Here is a 23,335-nt window from a genome sequence, read left to right as displayed (position 1 = left end):
AATAATTATTGAACTCAGCGCTATGCGCTTCGTTCAATAATGAATTTTCTCGATTTGCTCTATAAATCCCTTAGTGCACTGGGATGTCTCAATAACTTAAATAATAATAATAATACGAGAATTTATAACGCGCACATATCTCACCACAAGGCGACTCAAGGCAAGCCATCGTTGTGAACAGAAAACGTTTACAAGATACAAGATATTTATTCACCAATTTTGCAAAAGGATTTCATCTTGGCACGGCACGGTAAAAATAAAATAAAAACCAACCAGACACATATGCAGACACACATCACCATGCATGCATACATACGTACATTACACTGTCATGCACACACAGACACAACTCACACACACACACACACACACACACACACACACACACACACACACACACACACACACACACACACACACACACACACAATTTTTTACATTCTCACACATAACCAGCCACATATCTACATCACAAATTCACATCGTCGCCTTGTAAACGTAAAAACCATATCAGTTTAAAAGGGGTGCCAGTAATATCAATACAACATTAGTGAATACTAGAACAATACCTAAAATTTATAATCCATTTAAAAGTAAGTAGTACACGTAATTATTATCATATAGTCAGATCATCACATAAAATTATATAATCATGATCTAGCCAGTTAGACAGTTTAAAACAACAGTATTAACAGACTATCACAGATCTACTCAAGCACCTGAACTTAGAGTCGCATTGCACAAAACTACTACCATCACAGAACTACTCCAGCACCTAAAAAATAAGGACCATTCCACATTGCACATATTTCCACTATCACAAGTTATGAGAACAGTAATGGAATGCAGTGAAAGGACTAAGTAACAAAAGACCCCCCCCCCCCCCCAATCCTATAACTACAGTATATTACAACGTCTTCACTACAGGAGTTGTCAGTACAGCATGGGGGATGAAGCTAGAGCGAAAGCGACTAGTTCTGGCTTTCAAAGCTCTGTAGCGCCTACCAGTTTGACTATGAAACTCGATTCAAGTCAGTTCCGTGAACAATATGCTCATGTTCAAACAGGACATCACTAGCCTACATAGGGCGGGTTGCTGACAGACCCTGTTATTTGGGAGGCTGAACTTGAACGTTACCCCAAAATAGACTTCAAAATAGACGATGTTCGACTGAAAACACTCTGGGGTATTTATTCTCTGTTGAAGAGTTGATGTCATTGAATGTGTGGCCACGATATGTAAACATACCGATAGCGGCCTGCATTTTGACAAACTCAGTGCAGACATACAGACACCCAGTACAGACACACAGACAACCAGAACAGATATACAGACAAGGCCAATACAGACATCCAGCAAAGACATACAGACAACCAGTACAGAAATACAGACAAGGCTAGTAATACAGACACCCAGGGACCTATCAATACAGACAGACAGTACAGACCGACAGTGAACATTGTACGGTGAAATAAAGATGGCACTCACCTTGCGATGGCCTTTGCTACCGTCCGCCCCTGTTGGGAAAAGAAAAAGAGAAAAGCAAATTTTAATTTTGCATCGCCAAGCCTTTTTTTCTTTCTATTTTGTCTTATTTGTCTGGCTGTTTTCTTCTTTATTTTCAGTCCAGTATTTGCGTTAACACATATGTATCATGTTATGTACTCTCTCTCTCTCTCTCTCTCTCTCTCTCTCTCTCTCTCTCTCTCTCTCTCTCTCTCTCTCTCTCTCTCTCTCTCTCTCTCTCTCACACACACACACACACACACACACACCATCCTTCAGATTCAGTTAGGCGCTAAACTACAGATATAAGTGTAAAGAAATAAATACCACTGCTAAACTAATTGTCAACAATTCTTACAGGTAGAAACATTCAAATGAAGCAAATTGTCTGACACTGTAGTACCGCACGCATCAAGCACCCGCCCCCCCCCCCCCCCCCCCCCCCCGCGCTCTGCCCCTTAGCTGCTCCACATTGTCACCATCGATGCTATACCGCAAAAGCAGAAGTACACTAAACACAGCTACCCCAAATTACGTTTAACTACATATCTAACACGACTTGAAACACGCCGAAACACCAGGCAGTGAATACAACGACCAGAAATACACACAGCTACCCTAAATTACGTTTAACTACATATCTAACACGACTTGAAACACGCCGAAACATCAGGCAGTGAATACAACGAACAGAAATACACTCAGGTAGATGTAAACAATTGTAAACAGCTGTAAACAGTTGTAAAGACAACAACGACAGTCCGATAAAAGACACAACGTAAAACATGCAACATCCACTGAACAGTGAACAGTGATCAAGGACTGTAAAATACACATGGCTTTAGACGATAACATATCACATGGATGACATACATATTGCTTCATTAGTAACACAGTACTTATGGAACAAAACGTTGTCTTCAAATGGCGTTGTTTTGCAAGAAAATAAAGAGAAGAACAGAACAAGTGCAGCAGATTTTCTGTGATGCATTATTTGCACTTTTAACTTTTTTCAAACACACCAAAAAACACCAACTTTATAATGGAACTCACACTTTCACTAAAAGCAATGACGGCATGTGAAAATAACCGACAAAATGCGTCGCCGAGTACGTTTACACGCTTCAGACAGTTGTAGTAATCCTTTATCTGTCGTTTTCTTTCTCACTTGAGAAAACACAAGTGCAGTCACCTCCGCAGGTTTTACTCCGCGTGGTGAGAGTTACACGAACATGGCTTATTGCGCATCACCGAAAAGGAGCGAGCACTCAAGACTTTCAAACGACAGAAGTATATCCTTGCATTGAGAAAGAGAGACGCGAGACTTACAACAAAGCAGTACTGCTGGGGTACGACCAAACTAAATGTAGATGACTTCCCACACAGGTTCAAGTAGAATTCAAAATCAGAGAGAGAGAGAGAGAGAGAGAGAGAGAGGGAGAGAGAGAGAGAGAACACCATACACATTCGAAAGTTGGTCCAAGTATCCAGCAGATGTATGTTCCAAAACACGGGTCAGCATAAATTTGAGAATTAAAATCGATATAAAATTATTTGATGAAAACTGAGACGGAGCAACATGGAATCAATGAAAGCGACAGCAGAACAGACAGTACACAACAACTGCTTCCAGATATTGCAACCATAAAATTTAACGGGAATTTTTTAAAATTTATTTTAAGTTATTGCTTCCACTAACACACATATCTATTAGAAAAATAACAATGACAAAATCTAATTCTACGCAGTTAAATTTGACAAATTCAAAACTTCGAGTTGCAAGCTTATACAGAAAAGTTTCTTATCGACTGCAACGAGACGAAACAGAAACCATTATTTAACGACGCTGTTGACGTTCCCTAATCTGATCAAAGTTTTGACTAGAGGGAAAAGGCAAACTGGGGAAAACGAGGGGTGGGGGGCTGGGTCTGTAGCGTCTTCCGCCCTGTGTTTTATTTCTGGTGAAGCTTGCCGTCTAGCTACTATCCACTATTTCTAGTACTATTGTCGTCAACACACAACACTTGGAGGTGATACTGACAGTCAACCAGACCGAAGCTAAATTGTTCACCCAAAAGGTCGTATACCTCCAGACCTGTAAGCCTGTGTTTTATAAGTTCTGCGCTCGATTGACACGTTGTGTCCATTAGAAAGACACAGACTCGTGCATGCGTTGGCGGAAAATGTGTGTTGATCTGCCCAGAGATATTGTAGCACAGTTGGCAATCCCCTCGCTACTTTCTCGCTGGATCGCCACAATTGTATTTGACCAGATTGATCTTTCTCAGCTTTCATTGTAACCGAGCCTTCCTCGCGTTGACCACACAATGTACACCACAGAAGCTGACTACTCCTTGAGACTCAGAAGCTGTGAGCTCTATCCCCACATGACAGGTCCGACATAAGGTTGACGGCACCAAACACTACCTTGGACAGAGATCACTAGTCATTCCTCCATATCATATTAACCCTATAAACGTATTTCTCTACAGGTGGAGCAGGCAACCCTGAAGCATCCCTATGAAGCTGATTCGTCCATTTGGCTTATCTTTGTCTACATCGCCGAGTTTTGCAGTAATATCAATACAACATGATTGTGATTCTGTCAGGGTTCCCGAAGATGTTCTCCAGTCGTACTAACAAGCTGCTCTTCAAGAGTTCTCTCTACGAAAACTTTGAAATGTAAACAAAAAGATGAGATTAAAATCGTGTACACCCCGAGGATCTTCCATCTTGCCAAAAGGAGAAACAGCAGTCGGCAGGAGGAGAAGAGAACAAGTGTTAAAGGCTGTTTTTCAGATCATTCAGAGAGAAAAGACCTGGCTGACAAAGGCAGCCTTGAGTGGTGTTCATTCTGAAGGGCTGAGAAGCACGAAGGTACACAGTTGTTGAAAGTAAAATTTGACCCTTACATCATTTTCCTCACCTTAATTGGTGGATTGTGTCAAAACTAACAAAGAGGATGGCATTTTATGTCTATTCGTGAAAGCATTTATTTTATATATACGTGCACATTTTGATTCTTTTTTTAAGAGAACAAAATCCGCACACGATCGAATTTTGATAATGAAAACCAGATCTAAAAAATTCGAAACACCACGAAGATGCAAAGAAAAACGTGAGTTTCGCAATCGGCAGCTTTCTTGAAAAAGTCACTTTGCGTGACTACCACAATGGTGTCAAGGACCACTCACGTAAGTGACGAATTGACGTCATCCAGGGAAAGTTTTGAGCTGAAAGAGCCTGGCATGAATTTCACTACGGACGGTTAGACGCATAGGATTTATGATCCCAGCGTTTTTAAACGAAAGACACATTTCTAGACAAGGAAACTGACAAAAATTCAGTAGAGAACGTTTCGTATTCTTCTTTATAAAACGTTTGTCTTCCTCTCTTTTGTTTGTGTTTGTTTTGAGTCTTGATCCTGAAACGTTAGCAATCGATTTGTGTTTGATGTTTTCCAACGACATAAAACGGGTGAAAACTCTGTAAGGGAAATTTTCTTTCCTTGATCTCGCCTCACCACAAGTCTTACCCGTTTCCTTTAAGTCAGTCCATGTACATGGGGCTTAAAAATAAACAGGAGGCACACCGTCTCATAAAGGACATCCGACAACACTGAATGAGTCGAAGAGGGGAAGAAAGACATCGAAAGAGAGGGAAAGACCGAGAGAAGGGGAGGGGGAGGGAAAGTGAGCGAGGTAGCGGCCGACGGGAACAAGAAGACAAGTCGCGTAAGGCGAAATAACAACATTTAGTCAAGCTGTCGAACTCACAGAATGAAACTGAACGCACTGCTTTTTTTCACCAAGACCACATACTCGTAGTTTCGTCAGTCCACCGCTCGTGGCAAAGGCAGTGAAATCGACAAGCCATGCAGAATAGTGCGGTAGTGGTCGCGCTGAGCAGGATAACACGCTTTTCTGTATGTCTATTCTTTTTAGCTTACTGAGTTTGTTTTTAATCCAAACATATCATATCTATATGTTTTTGGAATCAGGGACCGACAAGGAATAAGATGAAATTGATTTTAAATCGATTTCGGAAAATTAGTTTTAATCATAATTTTCATATTTTTAATTTTCAGAGCTTGTTTGTAATCCAAATATAACATATGTATTATGTTTTTGGAATCAGAAAATGACGAAGAATAAGATGAAATTATTTTTGGATCGTTTAATAAAAAATAATTTTAATTACAAGTTTCCGATTTTTAATGACCAAACTCATTTATTAGTTTTTAAACCACCAAGCTGAAATGCAATACCAAAGTCCGGCCTTTGTCGAAGATTGCTTGGCCAAAATTTCAATCCATTTGATTGAAAAATGAGGGTGTGACAGTGCCGCCTCAACTTTTACAAAAAGCCGGATATGACGTCATCAAAGGTATTTATCGAAAAAAGGAAAAAAAAACGTCCAGGGATATCATTCCCAGGAACTCTCATGTCAAATTTCATAAAGATCGGTCCAGTAGTTTAGTCTGAATCGCTCTACACACACACACACACGCACAGACAGACACACAGACACACAGACACACACACACACACACACACACACACACACACACACACACACACATACACCACGACCCTCGTCTCGATTCCCCCCTCTATGTTAAAACATTTAGTCAAAACTTGACTAAATGTAAAAACGGAAGAGAAGAGGGGCAAGAAAAAGGAAGAGAGGGAAGGTAAAGTAAAAAGCAACGGAGTTATTCATTCACTGGACAGGACATACAAAGCCGTCATAACTGGGATTGTCTTTATATTGTTCTTCTTTTGTCTTAGCTTACGAAGAAGAGTTTTGAGCTGTAGCAGAGAATTACCAGCGACCAGAAATGGTACGTTTGAGTTACCTTGGCCATTTATGACGGACATAGCCAAACAGCGGAATTCCTAGGGGAGCGATAGCAATTCCTACAGTTGTTTTGGCAGGAGGCCCTGAACAGATACACGCAGTAAGGGACGTATTAATGGCGTAATGTGTGCACCAACGCGAGTTGGTACTCGTGCTTGCATGTGGAAGTACCATTTAGCAGCCATTTTTGGTACAATGCAACAATGGCTTGTCTCCCCTTGTTGACTCTCCACTTAAGGAGATCACCGTTTTGCGGCTCAGTGGCCGGAATGAAACATAAACGTAAGCAGCGCGGTGTTTGTTTTTGGTTATATTATTCTGTTGCAACAGGTAATCTTGAACTTTAGTGTAAATAACAATAAGTTCGTGGGCAATTCTCTGATGGAAATTTCAACTGGAAATAACAGGGAGCCGCTGTCGCGCTACCTATTGTATTCCTTCTTGCACACTATCTTCTTATCCCAGCCCTCAGAATCATTCGCTGTCAACTTGGCATCTTTAATGTCCGTATGCAAGCACATGGGGTCTCTGGTCATCATACATAATCCGATCGCCATACACAGGGACAGAACATGCGGATTTACATTGGCGTTGAGTCAGACGAACTACCCACTGACCTACACACTGACCTGATGAAGTACCAACTGACGTGATCGCTTGTACTTCTGACGCGCTTTAGGGCCCCGAACTTGTATTTTAAAAACTGGTTTTACAACATGATTGTGAATGTACTTTTGCACTATCATAATGATGACAAATACGATGATTGTTGGCAGCCTTTTTTGTCGGTCTTCGGGGAGCATATCGCCTTCTGTTACCTCGGCCTCAGTTCGGCCTCTGTCAAATAAAGCCGATGAAACAGAAGACGATATGCTCCCCTCGGACCGACAAAATAAGCTCGTCTGACAAATGACAAGGCACCAAACATCTTATAAAGTATAACCAGAAATACAGACAAAGGTACTTTGACATATTATGTTAGATGATGTAGATAGATATGTTGATGGCATACCAGTCCCTTCTGGTAGCTTGCTTTGAATGCATTAGTATGGCTAAAACAACATTATGGAAACATAAAATGTCACACACATTGTATGCAGGTTAAACACATTTTGTGGCAAGTGAGCACTACACAAAGACAGGTTATATGTCGACTGCACACCAACATGTACACACACACATTGACACACCAAAGTGCACGCTATATACTGCTATATATATATACTGTTGCACACAAATAAGATTCACAAAAGGAATAAACAATGAAGAAACTACTGACAAATAATGGTTATAACTATCTCATTCTCACTGATTACATGGCTCTGTACTGTTATGGAATCTCGGCATCCTTTTGTATTGTCAATAAAATGTATAATGCACATTAACTTCTTCTTCTTCTTCTTCTGCGTTCGTCGGCTGAAACTCTCACGTAGGCCTACACTCGTGTTTTTGCACGAGTGGAATTTTACGTGTATGACCGTTTTTACCCCGCCATTTAGGCAGCCATACGCCGCTTTCGGAGGAAGCATGCTGGGTATTTTCGTGTTTCTATAACCCACCGAACTCTGACATGGATTACAGGATCTTTTCCGTGCGCACTTGGTCTTTTGCTTGCGTGTACACACGAAGGGGGATAAGCCACTAGCAGGTCTGCACATAAGTTGACCTGGGAGATCCACACTTAACCCACCAGGCGGCCACGGCCGGGATTCGAACCCTCGACCTTCCGATTAAGAGGCCGACGTCTTACCACCCCGCCACAGCGCCCGTCGTACATTAACTTCCAATCATTTATCACACTGCACACATGTGCAAAAAAAAATGTGTGGAAGTAAATGGCTATGGAATTTTGAAAGTTATAAAATCGTCTCTGATTCTACGATCTACACTTTTATTTTTCCGCCGAGTTCACTTTTTCAAAAATGTATGTATATAGACTGCCACACGATACACGAAAACGTACATATACGAACTCCGAAAATAACTCTTTCGGGTCTGCACGGGTTGTATTAGAGTGAACAATCTTGCTTTTAGTGAGGCAAGCTTTTTTGTGCACGTGTTTCAGAAACACTCCTTGCCAGTGGTAGGCCGCCTAAAATGTCACTTGGGAAAGTTTGACTCATTAAAAACAAGAGTATTCACTCTTTCACAACCCGACAGAGTTATTTCCAAACAGCCTCTGATTTTGCCACACACAAAAGCACAAACACATACGTCACACCTCACATCACACGTCGCGCACGAAATACACTGAGGACAACAAGAAACGCTACACCGTGACAACACGGCGCTAAACAAGAGACGAGTGTCGTGCACACCGTTACGTACAAGTTAGCGCCACCTGGCGAGCCTGGTGCCTCTGGTGTGGGACAGCGTGTGAGAACAAGAACAGGTTAGTCAGGCACAGCATCACACATGGCTACCATGGCAACAAATAGTTACCAACATGACAATGGTTCCAATAGTAACAAATGGCTACAAACATGACAATGGTTCCCATAGTAACAAATGGCTACCAACATGACAGTTGGTTCACATGGACAAAAAATGGTGTGGGACAGTTATTGAGAACAAGAACAGGTAAGTTATGTACAACATTGGGAACAAATGGTTGCGCACCCCCCCCCCCCCTCCCTCCCCCCATTCAAACCGTCCCGCGCACACGAATATAAGAAATTCACGTGCAAAATACTGCAAGAAAAACTCTCGATAATCACCGTTTTCGACTCCAAAGATTCATTTTGTGATCTTATTAATCAGTTATTTTACTTATCTTGAGCATACTTTACCCTTTTACATGCAAGTCAAAAAATGTAGAAATTAAAGAGCTTACTTTAAAACGAAATAAAATAATAATAATAAGAAGAAATAGAAGTACTTAGAACAAGAACAAGAAGAAGAAGAAGAAGGAAGAACAAGAAGAAGAAGGAAGAACAAGAAGAAGGAAGAACAAGAAGAAGGAAGAAGAAGAAGAAGGAAGAAGAAGAAGAAGAAAAAGAAGAAGAAGAAGGAAGAACAAGAACAAGAAGAAAAGGAAGAACAAGAAGAAGAACAAGAAGGAAGAAGAACAAGAAGAAGAAGGAAGAAAAAGAACAAGAAGAAAAGGAAGAACAAGAAGAAAAGGAAGAACAAGAAGAAGAACAAGAAGGAAGAAGAAAAAGAACAAGAAGAAAAGGAAGAACAAGAACAAGAAGAAAAGGAAGAAAAAGAACAAGAAGAAAAGGAAGAACAAGAAGGAAGAAGAACAAGAAGGAAGAAGAACAAGAAGGAAGAAGAACAAGAAGAAGAAAAGGAAGAACAAGAAGAAAAGGAAGAAAAAGAACAAGAAGAAAAGGAAGAAGAAGAATTGCTGAGAAAGCTCCACGCACTACTGTTGTCAAATCACACACCCACAAAAGTTAAAGACAAAGAAATTAAACTTCTAAAAGAAGTCATATTTTCATTAGTTGCCCATGCATAACACAGAACATATGTTCACGCAAGTCTTCAATTAATTGTTAATCAATTTATAAAACAACCGTACCATGCATTGTAAAGACATTATGTTGGATAAAAGATAAAAGGAAAACAAGTGATCGAAGAGTAGAAGCAACTGATTGCAGCTTTCACACACACACACGCACACACACACACACACACACACACACACACACACACACACACACACACACAGAACGCATCGTATCTTATTTTCTCCTGAATATTTCAAGGGGAAGATAATCTCCACGTCATAAAACAAAGAACACAATGTCTGTTTCCCTATTTAGAGTTAAGATGTATGTGCGCATGTACGCCACATATAAATGACCCCACTTGACATAATAACGTTTTCTAGCTAGGATTATGTGTATGTCTCTTGTCATAACCACGAAAAGAAACCAATCAGCTAGAACACGCATTCTCATCAGAAGAGTTCCACTCAAGGTGCTTTCCATCACACGCAGGCGATAGTCTTGGTCAAAGTCACAGACCTACCCAGGCTTTTATACGGGATAACATAATCCTTAAACTTAAACACATGGCGAAAAGAAACAGCCTGGCTGCTTTCTGTGCAGATTGAGATTTAATGTGTAATTCATTTCGTAAGTGACACACATGTCAAACTCCTACATAGGCGAATATCCTTGGCATTTTGTTGGATTAATGACATCGAATGCCAAGGATAGGCGAACTCCGGTGTGTCGAGTGGAATTTTTGTTTTCTTGTTTTGTGTGTGTGTGTTGTTGTTGAGTCAATAGACAACGTTCGGAAATAACTCTGACGGGTTTGTACGGGTTATGGAAGAGTGACTCTCTTGCTTTCAAGTGAGGCAAGCTTTCTTCTTCTTCTTCTTCTTCTTCTTCTTCTTCTTCTTCTTCTTCTTCTTCTTCTTCTTCTTCTTCTTCTGCGTTCGTGGGCTGAAACTCCCCCCGTACACTCGTGTTTTTACACGAGTGGAATTTTACGTGTATGACCGTTTTTACCCCGCCATTAAGGCAGCCATACGCCGCTTTCGGAGGAGGGCAAGCTTTCAATACGTGTTCCTTGTCCACGCGGTGTGTCAGACCCCCTCACCCCCCCCCCCCCCTCGCTAGTGACTGGCCTATAATGTCACGTGAGAACGTTTGCCTCAACAAAAGCAAGAGTATTCATTCTTTTACAACCCATAAAAACCCGACATAGTTTTTTCGTCTTTACCTCAACAATACAAAAAATAAATTTTTAAAAAAAACACTTGGCACTCGGTATATAATGCCGCCACACTACTTATGCATTGGTTTGTGTCCAAGTAATAGCACTATAAAAAGGTTTGGTCGGAAACTGACGACCAAAAAAAAAAAAGGAAAGAGGAGGAAGAAAATTCACCTTTTTTGGCTGGACCTGTTCGCAAAAACAGTGAGACAAAGATCGTGGACAACTTGGCGTGTTTATCAACAGTTCGTCAAACAACAACGTTGTCTGCTTTACTCATAACTTGAAAGCCACCACCCCACGCGTGTTTGCTATCAATGTGTTCTATTACATGTACACAGACTAGAAGAGTTGCGCTCTCCTTCTCTGTCTCCCTCTCCCTTTCTCCCCCCTCTCTCTCACGCGATCTCCCTCTCTTTCTCCCTCTCCCTTTCTTCCCCCTCCCTCTCCCCCCCCCCCCACCACTCTCTCACGCCCTCTCTCTCCCCAAACCCCTACTCTCTCTCTCTCTCTCTCTCTCTCTCTCTCTCTCTCTCTCTCTCTCTCTCTCTCTCTCTCTCTTCAACATCAAAAAGACTACTCACGAACGAATGTTCCGCGTTTCTCGGGGTAGTCATACATCCCCATAGAGTCGCCATCCCCCCCGTCCCGAGTCAGACTCTCCAGCACTGACCGCGTCCGCGCTCCGTCCAGCAGACGACGCAGCAACGAGTCTTGTCTGGAGGCTCTGGACACACTCCTGGAGTTGCTGCCGGTCAGTGCTAGAGCGGCGATGTCTGCTGACAAGATGGCGTCATCCTCATCCGTTGTTCTCCCCGTGTCAGGCTGCTGAGCTTGGTGTCCGAAGTCGTCGTAGAATCTCTTCAGCAGTGTGTACTGGTCTCCTGGGGGAGTCACGAGTGCATTGTCAATCACAAGTTATCAACAACCAATACTTGAAATCGTCGAACCAATGTTATTTACAGTGGACAGACATACAAATAAATTATTATATAGTCATTTTTTTATGTGGCCAAACATCTACGACCATATATATATATGAAGAAGTTTCTTTGATTTAAATGGCGATGCGCACACCACCCGTCACGTAATAGCCGATATCGGCTCCGGTGACGAAATCCCAATGAACTACATCCAGTGGGCATCCAGATCTAGATCCAGATTATTTATGGCTCTGAGACTGAACAGAATCAACGTTTTGTGAGATAAGTGTTCACTTCATTAATCTGTCTTTCCATTATGAAGAAAATGAAGTCGATGTACCCGTGAATGTCTATTTTTTGGGTTAAATTAAAACGTTCCATTACCTTTCCATTCGTATTTTTTTAATTCTTGATTCGAAACGTTAGCAGCCTATCTGTTTTTGGATTTCGAAAATAAAAGGAAATTTCTTTTAGCTACTCCCCCCCCCCCCCCCCCCCCCACACCCTACAAGCGGAAAATCGAATGCAGAAGAGAACTCTTACCTCTCTTGGACATCAGAGGGGCAAATCCGCTGCGGGGCTTCCTCGGGAGTGGCCTGTCCAACAGAAAAAAAGATGGTCAGATAGAGGATGGAACACGCGCAGTATGATAGGAGATTCAAGAGGATTCGGTCCGTGCAAACTCATCTCTTTGGGGTAAACTGTCTCGGGAAAAGGCCGTAGGAAGTTAAACACAGAAAGAATGAGTCAACGAGACCAGAAGATACCCTGCAAACAGTTACAACAAGAGGCGAAGCCTTCAAGGCTCACGTAAGAAATCGACAAACAGTAACACAAACTCAATCACTCCGTCACACATAGTACACACACACACACACACACACACACACACACACACACACACACACACACACACAGTAAGCATAGGTGAAACTGTGCAAGAAAGCGAGACCCTGGATCTGCCAATTAGTCTCGGCCCGCTCACAATAACAATGACCGAGACTTTCAGTAATTCCTTTGCGTGACGTCTAACCCTCTTACGTCATAATGTGACGTCTTCAAATAGTTTCTATCACACACGTCAAACACTTTTGACCGAGACGTAATCTTCTTATGCGAGCTTTATCCATAGACTCGGAAATGTTAAAGTTTCTATCACACACACACGCACGCACGCACGCACGCACGCACGCACGCACGCACGCACGCACAGACAGACAAAGTTTATCATCGCATAGGCTACACTTACGTGAGCCAAAAATGAGTATAATAAGATACTCTGCAAACAGTTACCAGAATGAGTACGCTCAGATACTCTGCAAACAGTTACCAGAATGAGTATATACTCTGCAAACAGTTAGGCCCTACCAGAATGAGTACAATAAGATACTCTGCCAACAGTCACCAGAATGAGTACACTCAGATACTCTGCAAACAGTTACCAGAATGAGTACAATATGATACTCTGCAAAAATTTACCAGAATGGGTACAATAAGATACTCTGCAAACAGTTAACAGTATGAGTCTCCCAGACAGCAAATTACTACTGCTCTCTTCACGTAAACTATGAGTCGTGTGGTCAACAACTATAGACAGTAGAATCTTACGTCAAGTTAGAAAACCATGTTAAATGACGCGTCTGTTTGTTTCGTAATTTCGAATGTAACTTTATGCAAAGAGAGAGAGAGAGAGAGAGAGAGAGAGAGAGAGAGAGAGAGAGAGAGAGAGAGAGAGAGAGAGAGAGAGAGAGAGAGAGAGAGAGAGAGAGAGAGAGAGAGAGAGAGAGATGGCCAGAAAGAAGACAAAATGAAAGTGAATACTCACGTTGGTGGTTGATTGCAACAGACATATGCTGCAACAAAAAAAAGAGGTATGAGAAATCAACTAGTAACATAAAACAGAGAGAGATGGGGAGAGCGACTAAGTCAGAAGAGAGAGAGAGAGAAAGAGAGAGAGAGAGAGAGAGAGAGAGAGAGAGACAGACAGACAGACAGACAGACAGACAGACATACAGACAGAGAGAGAGAGAGAGAGAGAGAGAGAGAGAGAGAGAGAGAGCGAGACAGAGAGAGAGAGAGAGAGGGGGGATAAAAACAGCGTTTGTATCTTTGTCCAAGTACAATTCACAGAAGACAGAGACAAAAATAATGTTTCTCAGAAAGTAAATGTTACGATGTAAATGAAATTCAACATTGCAAAACCAAACACCCAATAAAAGCAAGCAAATACGCCTTTGCTTTTACGTCATTGCATGTGTAGCAGATTGTGCGAAAAGGTTCACCCTGCAAGGCTAATGGCGAGTGATTAACTGGACGGTCACAGACCATTGTCTGCCTGATGCATTACAGTTGTCTTGCTCTTCGTGTTGTGTGTGTGTATGTGTGTGTGTGTGTGTGTGTGTGTACGTGTGTGTGTGTGTGTGTGTGCGTGCGTGTGTGCGTGCGTGCGTGCGTGCGTGCGTGTGTGTGTGTGTGTGTGTGTGTATGTGTGATAGAGAGAGAGAGAGAGAGAGAGAGAGAGACAGAGACAGAGACAGAGAGAGAGACATGGAGACAGACAGACAGACAGACAGAGAAAGACTCACACAGAGACAGAGAGACACAAAGAGAGACAGAGACACAAAGAGAGACAGAGACAAAGAGAGAGACAGAGACAAAGAGAGAGACAGAGACAAAGAGAGAGACAGAGACAAAGAGAGAGACAAAGAGAGAGACAGAGACACAAGGAGAGACAGAGACAAAGAGAGACAGAGACAAAGAGAGAGACAGAGACAAAGAGAGAGACAGGGACAAAGAGAGACAGAGAGGGAGAGAGAAAGATACAGACAGACAGACAGACAGACAGACAGACAGCAATTAATGTCGTAAAAGATATACAAAAAAATACAAATATACATGCTTCAGAAAGACAAATATATTGGAGGAATCATTTCTTTGAAAAGGACAACAATATTTGATGAACCATTTCACTGAAAATTAGAGTAAAAACGAGAAGGGTGCGAACGACAGTAACAGACATGACAGCCACTGTGGATACAACGATCATCTCATTTATAATCATGACGGATTAAAACAACAACAATCAGTCCGTACTACGTAGAACAAAGCTGAAGTTATTCAACTGTACTACAATCAACATTTGTGTGTGAATATTGCATACATGGTCCCCATTTCACTCTCGCTCAACTGCACACTGTCAATCAGATTCTGATCGAGTTATTAGCAAATGAGACTTAGCACTATGGAGCTTAGCAGAACTCTCTTTGGTACAGAGATTACGTTTTACAAGTTTATGAGAAATTTAACATCGGTTTGACAAGATTATGAGAAATTTAACAAGCGTATTTACAAGATTATGAGAAATTTAACAAGCGTTTTTTTTTTTTTACAAGATTATGAAAAATTTACCATGCCATAGTTTGGTGTGACAAAGAGATAGGGATGGTCCCAGCGGGACATCAACACGGAGACAGCAGGAGTGTGCATGCACAATTACAAACTTTCTGCCATAAAACCAGAACACAAGGGGAAAAGCCTTCTGTAGTTTGCCTGCTGTCATCGATGTCTATTCTGTTTGATGAGGTAGGGCATTGTATTCATTTGGAACCAAGCGTGTGACGCAGAAAATCTGAACTTGTGCGTACATATCCCAGCTGAACCCATGCGAGCTAAAAATCAAATTTACTTTTTAAAACAGTCAGCTTGGCTTTTCTAGACAACTGTTGTGTTGATGGCTTCAACAACACCATAAATGTAAAAAAAAAAAAAACGAAACAAGAAAAAAAAAAACGAAACAAGAAAAAAAAAAACGAAACAAGAAAAAAAAGGAACACAACAGCAAAATAAAGACGATTTTCCAAAGCGGAAGCTGCGATGGAGTGGGATGGTTTTTATTTCATTTTATTTTATTTTATTATATTTTGTTCCAGGCAACAAGAAACACGTCACAGGTCACAACAGTTAAACCGTTACCTTGATGAACATCCGCAGCAGCCCCGCCGCTCCCCCCCCCCCCCTCTTTCAAGTCAGAATGACAATATAAAAAAGACAGAAGGTCAAGTGCAGACAACACTGGTAACACTTCATTTCTAAGACCGAACACCAAAAAAGCGGAAACTAGTTATAGGAAATAATTATTCAAAACGCAAGATTCGCTCCAGCAGAAATATATTGCCATGACACAAATCAACCAGCACAGTTTTTACAACACAGATGAATCAACCACAATGGGGAAAAAATATAAGCAAATAACAACTTGGTAAAGATGTCCACATGGCAAACCAACACAAAAATCAGTTCAACATTCAATGGTGAATACTTTCACTTCGACCAAACAGAAAACAACGAAACCATCAACGATGAAACACACGGAGCAGAAAGGGGAAAAACACAAGATATGTTTTTTCTCTCTCTAAATACTGACACAGTTGAACCAATAACGGAAGAGAACAGCCGCATTTTAAGTAAAACAACAAGAAGACTAGAAGAAGAACATTCTATGGTGAATACTTTCAATTCGACTAAACAGCAAACAACGAAACCAAAAACGGTGAAACACACGGAGTAGAAAAGGAAAAACACTAGATTTGGTTTTTTTTTCAGATACTGACACAGTTGAACCAACAACGGAGGAGAACAGCCGAATATGAAGTAAAACAACAAGAAGAGGTTGTCTTGCAGACAATGTCAATGACACCAATCCACGGAGAAGACAGGGGAGACAAGAGCTCAGGCACCAAACAACATGTAGGCCTTACCCAGAGGAAAGCCAGGAGACTTCGCCTCTTGCTGTATACGGTTATACAAGTCGCGCCACTGGTTCGCCGACAGCACTGCTGTTCGTCACATACAACACGTCATAACGTCTCGTCACAATCAGTGTTAACAGGCTTAATTACTGGTGTTTTTTTCTCTCGAAGAGAAAAGACACACACTTCTTAGAATAAAACAAACCCAAGTTCTAGGAACGTTTAATAGTGACAAAACAAAACGGTCACTGATCTTCGACCAAGCGTCTTTTAAAGTGGACATACATTGAAACACTTATGATACCGAAAATAAACTTAATTGACACACCCTACTTGGCCTAGCAAAGGAAAGCAAAAAAAGCGACATTTCTTTTAATACGAAGTAATGTTGTAGTACATTTGAAATCAGATTTCCTGTTAATTCAAAGGAACATTTCTTCTTTATGGGAATTAAACAAAGGTTTCTCATTAACGGGAACCATTCAAGTTGAACGGGTTCACTTGAGTGCTTCCAAATCTTTCATGTTTATATTCTTAACCCAACTCCATTCTAAAGTCGTGCTGATGAAACATCAAAATAATTGTACACATATCCACACGTACACGTTCATTTCCATAAAGGTAGCCCAAACATCACAAATAAACACATGGACATAACGCGTGCGTTTGATGCAAACATGATTTGGGCTTTTTTGTACACATTTACACTCTGCGCGACTTCAGAGACAAAGAAACAGAATACAGACAGACAGACAGACAGACAGACATACATACAGACAGACATACATACAGACAGACAGACACACAGACAGGCAGATAGACAGATGGACGAAGAAACCAAACGTAAGGACGGTCAGACATGACGACAGACAGATCTAACGGAGGAAATGCCAGACAGGCAGACAGACAGACAGACAGACAGACGTACAGACGAACAGACTGACACACACATGATCCAAATGGCTTTGCTTGTGAAGTAACAAGAACAACAAGAACAACAACAACAACAACAACAACAGCAACAACAACAACAACACTGAAACTGTAGGAATATGGCAGCTACAAAGATTTCCTGACTCACGCTTTCAAGAACGTGCCATCAGAGTACTGAGACAAATGTTGCATATTTTACTTTTGCACTGACTCCCATGGCGACCGACAAACCCACACAATCATCACCTGTTGCATACAAATGGCCAACAAGACCAATAAACACAAACACCGAAAGAAAGCACTAAGAGTGCATAAGACAAGAATGTCAGACATGTACATTTTATCCCGACCCATAACAGTGTTCTAACTGCCCCCTGCCAGACAAAATTGACGCCTTTTTCGTCGAATTAACAAAGACACACACAGACACACAAACACACACAAATATATATCTGTTCACACCAGGACAGTTCACGACTGACAGAAGTGACGCTCTCACAGACAAAGTGACTCAGAAGATGAAAAAGTACATCACACAAAGTGGCTCTGATTTATTTATGACCGGCGTCAAAAATGTTCAGGAATCGAGACTCCACAAAAGGTTCAACTACGCCATTGAAAATGTTCACACTGAGAGTCGTCTGCATGCAAAATTGATGTGTTTGTCCACTGTTCCCTGGAGTGCTCTTCTGACATTTACACGCCTCCCGTACTTTTTATCACTGTGTATAACGTGGGGACAATGTTGGTGGGGGTGGTGGTCGCCTTTGTCGCCTATTTCATTTGTGTGAGCGTATGAGTTGTAGTTTTTATTTTGATGTCAAGCTATCGTTTATAATCAGAGCTAGTTTCGGTGTTTGCCTGCACACAAGACACGGACTCAAAGGAATCCCAAAACGGATAGACTGCTAACGACGTTCCAAAATTCAAAATCCAAAATCAAGAATTGTAAATTATTGGAACGTTTAATTATGGATGAAACAAAACGTTACATTTGCAGTACGTCGACCCAGTGGTCATTTTTGAAGACAGACAGAAAAACACTTGTGATACAAATAATGAACTTATCTCAAAATCGTCGATGAAACTCGCTTGCAAAATGCCGGCGAGGTAATGACTCAAAGAAATCACGCGGTTTTGTACCTTGTGCCTTGTCGATTGTTTCAACAACAATAATTCATCTCCATCAAAGCATTTCCTTTTTATTTAAACAGTTCAATCTTCAAAATTTAAAACAAACCTTTTTTTCATTTCCCTCTTTTTCTTTCTAATTCTGCGGCGTGGTTGAAACCAATGACCTTTGTTCGTTCAGCATATTGGTCGGGACAAATGATCTTTTTTCAGCATAGGCCTACTGGGTGGGACAAATGACCTTTTTTCAGCATAGGCCTACTGGGTGGGACAAATGACCTTTGTTAGTAAAACATACAGGGTGGGACAAAATAATAACCTTTGTTATTGCAGAATATTGCATGAGACAATTAGCTTTGTTAGTGAAGCATATATGATCTTAGGGACGTTTCAAAAGCAGACTAGAAACAAAGAACCAACAACCAGATGATCAGAAACTCCTCATGCGGACGGACGCACGGCCGGGAAACCGTGTTCACATGATGACACTGTAAATCTCATGAACATGTAAATCACCAATAAAACATTGTTTAAACCAAACCGTCAGACAAACATTAGCAGACAAACAAACAAACAAACAAACAAACATAATGAGACCAATGACGTATCAATAACGTGACCACAAGTGGACCAATCACGTGGAACAGAGAGTACAAATACCTGGCTTAGGTTAGAGACCATATAACATGTACATTTACAACAGATCTCTCCGCAGCGCATATATCAGTTCGATAGAGTATTCGTTCTGGATTGTATTTCGACCAGAAAACATGAACAGCTTGCAGGCACAGAACAAAGTGAACATCGCTGCTTGTAGCAAGCGATGCTTGAAACATACACACAACTGCAACTGATCAGACAAAGACAAAGACAGACAGCTAGACACACACGCACGCACGCACGAACACACACACAAACTTACAGTACTTTAGATCTAGACCAACACTAAGCACCCCCCTCACACTCACACACACCCCCTCCACACCCCCCACTCCCCACAGGAAAATAAAAGGAATGAAAAACCAGTAGTTTAGTCTGAATCGCTCTACACACACACACACACACACAGACAGACACACATACACCACGACCCTCGTCTCGATTCCCCCCTCGATGTTAAAACATTTAGTCAAAACTTGACTAAATGTAAAAAGGAATGAAGAAGAAAGAAAAGAAAAAGCCACCTAAGTCACCAAAAGCTGTAGCTATCATTCCTTGTATCTTGCTTGCAGGGAAAGACAAAAAATGGCTTTTGTGGGAGAATGTTCCGCTATTCTCCCCACCCCACCCTACCCCACCCGTCACCCCCTCCCCCTATCGTACCCAGGGAATTGCCCACAAAGACAATTTGAGCGGAGGGCAAACACAGCTCGCCAATTCTTAGGGGCCCCATCGAGAATCAAGCTGTCATTTCTTGCCGCCATTTGTACCATAGCGGCGAAATGGACGTGTTCCCAAAAGTATCCACAGGGTAGGTTTAGTGTAAGCTCCGCTTTTTCTTCTTCGCTATTGTGACAGATTTTTTATTGGCGTTCCTCCACTCCCCAGTTTCTCGTCCAGAAAAAATGTAACTTTCGGCAAGGGAGAAGGAATGGTAGACAAAGTAGTACCGCTTTGTAAAAGAGATAGAGAGAGAGAGAGAGAGAGAGAGAGAGAGAGAGAGAGAGAGAGAGAGAGAGAGAGAGAGAGAGAGAGAGAGAGAGAGAGAGAGAGAGAGAGAGAGGGAGAGACAGTCGCGCTTCCACATAAGTCTTGTCTAACTAACAAACATCCAAAACCAGAATCTCTCGCCCTAACTTATCTAACCAGAATCTCTTGCCCTGACTTATCTAACCAGAATCTCTCGGCGGAGATTTAACCGATTTGGGGGAAGAAAAGGAGTGTGAAAAAGGGTACGACATTTGCGGAGGAAGATCGCATGTTCTGCTGGCACGATCCATTCGTTAACTGAAACACGTTTAAAGACAAAATGGGAAGAGAATTTACACAGGAACGAAACAATGTATAACGACAAACGAGTTTTAATCCTACTACCTTTACCCAACCCAACAAACAAAGAGACTGGTACACAGAGTGTAACAAAGACATACGACATCGAAATAAATTTTTTTTTAAAAAAACAACAACACTCAAGACGTCTATTTTTGACCCGCTCTTTCGAAGTGAAATATCTGACGTCAAAAGCCAAACAGAGTTTGAAAAGACGTCGTAGGGTGAATAATGATGCATTGTCAAAATTCGGTCATTTTTTCTGCATTTCTCCTGAGGAAGTGACAAAGAATGTCGAGACATATCAGCAGTGGAAAATTAATCGTAAGGTAACCAACAACATGTGCATGTATCGGTGTCGTATTTTATTAATAAATCATTCAGTGTGAAGCGCCCCACTGCATGAGGACACGTGACTCCAGTATAGATTATGCAAATCACTTTCCGATGTCAAGCTAATAACAGAGCCGGAAAGAAAAATCCAGACAAAGTTTTACGTTATAGATTCAATTTAATTCCCTCAGAGAAAAAAAGTTACACCATTTACACCGGGTAGAACTCTGTTCGTATAATTCTGCACGTTTTTGCGTTTGAAACCGTTGTTGATTGAGAGCGAAGACAAAGAAAAGAAGAACAAATTGTCCTCATTAGAAAACTCGTAAATCAGAGTGTTCATGCCCTAGCCAGCCTTTCAAAGCAAAATGTCGACTTTATCATTCTGGAAAATGCCAGCCCAGTAACAGAATTGTTGACAGACAGAGTGTCTTTGGAGTTGATGTTTTTGTACAGAATGACCTCTTCACTTCTCTGTCAATTTCTCTATCAATGCGTGTGGAAGAGGACACACTCGTGTGTCTGGGTCCCTTTATCTCGCAATGTCGCGCCAGATCCCGACAAACTAACGTGTACAGAAATTGACAAGATACAGCCATTTTACAGACATGACCTCGATGCAAGCTGCAAGGTTAATGGTCACTCGTAACTCTCTGGAGAAAACAGGAGATACTGGAACAACACACACACACACACACACACACACACACACACACACACACACACACACACACACACACACACACACAGAGTGTAACAAAGATAAAAACCCTTCCTAGTCCAGCCCCGGTCAAGCCATCACAGCAGGTTAGCATTGCCTCTGACGATGGTCAAGGAGGTACCGGGAGGGGAGGGGGGGGGGGGGTAGGAGATGTTGGAACACTTTAACACTAGTCGCCAACACGGGCTGTCAAACGGCTTCTAAAACTTAGCTTCCTATTAAGTTCCTCATGTGAAAACAATTTTTGTGTGGCAGTTTTCCTGACAGTGTAAACACCGAAAACGATGAAAATGTGGAAGCTCTGCATTAGTCTAGTTGTTCTATCACTTCAGCCATTATAACGCCGAAGTTACTGTGACACTTTCGTTGTCGTTACTGTATTGTTCTGTCTGAGAATTGTTTGTTCGCATCAGATTCAGAAAAAGTGCTTCCGTGTCAGAATAGACGAGTTCCGGAAATAACTCTGTCGGGTTTGTATGGATTGCCAAAGAGTGAATACCCTTGCTTTTAGTGAGACAAACCAACCACACGTGCTCCTTCTCCATCTGTTTCAGGCACACCCCTCGCTGGCGACTGGCTTGTGGATTGTTTTTCCATACAATAGCAAGGGCATTTACTCTTCCACAACCCATACGAACCCGACAGAGTTATTTCCGAACATCGTCTATTAGGATTGCACAAAATTGCCAAGCCACCGTGCCCAGACAGGATCATCGGCGCTGTTTTTGAGCGCACCCCGTAGCTAAAACATCGCCACTGAGTGAAAAAGAGAAAAGACAGCAGGACCAAAATGATTGGACTGACATTTTTCAATATACGTCCAAAACAATTATTTCCAAAGAGCGAGGGTGAGCAAAAAAGAAGTGATTTCTAAGCCGAAAGCCGAGAATTGCATCTCTGCTAACCCGACAGAAAGACAAGAACAAGACGCTTGCAATGAAAAAAAGATAAAAGTTAAACGTTTTTTTTAAATCGTTGGTATCACCGGTTTGCTGGCAAAAAACAAAGTCTCCGCTTTCCAATATTGGCTGAAGTGATTGTTTAGGAGAAACTAACGTCTTGTAGGGAGCGGCGTAAATTAAGAATTTGACTCCCTGGATTCGCGGGATCGCACATTAAAACCGATTGCAAAGCTACATTTGATTGTGGAGCTTCTTGGCTCTTTAGTGTGCTTGCACTTACACACGCACGCACGCATGTACACAACCGCGCATACACATATTTTCGCACTCTTCGGCAATTCGCGACATGAGACGCCCCTTCACACACACAGATAGACAGACTTACACACAGACATACAGACACAGACACAGACACAGACACACAGACACACACACACACACACACACACACACACACACACACACACACACACACACACACACACAGATTAGCAGACTAAAAAAGATTATAAGAACCCTTAAAACTTGTTTCAAGCACAGACTTGAAGGACATTTTTGCAAAGATTAAACTGACCATCGGTTTCACAAGCTCACTAATGTCGCTCAACTTTGTGCTA

General features: G+C 41.7%; 1 protein-coding gene across 12 annotated transcripts in view; it reads right to left on the bottom strand.

Annotated features, from left to right (window-relative positions):
- LOC138981833 (uncharacterized) overlaps positions 1-23,335 on the bottom strand; it is a 110,250-nt gene that overhangs the window by 3,829 nt on the left and 83,086 nt on the right. For 4 of the 12 annotated variants that reach the window (XM_070354920.1, XM_070354925.1, XM_070354929.1 and 1 more), the window contains 8 exons: positions 16,719-16,796; positions 13,787-13,814; positions 12,505-12,557; positions 11,623-11,922; positions 11,213-11,227; positions 8,696-8,726; positions 6,366-6,450; positions 1,490-1,518 (listed from right to left, as the gene is read on the bottom strand). In XM_070354920.1, coding sequence (XP_070211021.1) covers positions 6,375-6,450; positions 8,696-8,726; positions 11,213-11,227; positions 11,623-11,922; positions 12,505-12,557; positions 13,787-13,814; positions 16,719-16,796 — 581 coding nt within the window. In that variant the 3' untranslated portion in view covers positions 1,490-1,518; positions 6,366-6,374. Of the gene's footprint in view, positions 1-1,489; positions 1,519-5,042; positions 5,076-6,365; positions 6,451-8,695; positions 8,727-11,212; positions 11,228-11,622; positions 11,923-12,504; positions 12,558-13,786; positions 13,815-16,718; positions 16,797-23,335 lie in introns of all 12 variants that reach the window. The other 8 variants (XM_070354928.1, XM_070354933.1, XM_070354923.1 and 5 more) reach the window with 7 other exon arrangements.

The sequence above is a fragment of the Littorina saxatilis genome, linkage group LG12, assembly GCF_037325665.1.
Source record: "Littorina saxatilis isolate snail1 linkage group LG12, US_GU_Lsax_2.0, whole genome shotgun sequence".
In the NCBI taxonomy this organism is placed as follows: Eukaryota; Metazoa; Mollusca; class Gastropoda; order Littorinimorpha; family Littorinidae; genus Littorina; species Littorina saxatilis.
The sequence above is the reverse complement of the archived record's forward strand: the minus strand, read 5'-3'. Positions and strand labels throughout refer to the sequence as shown.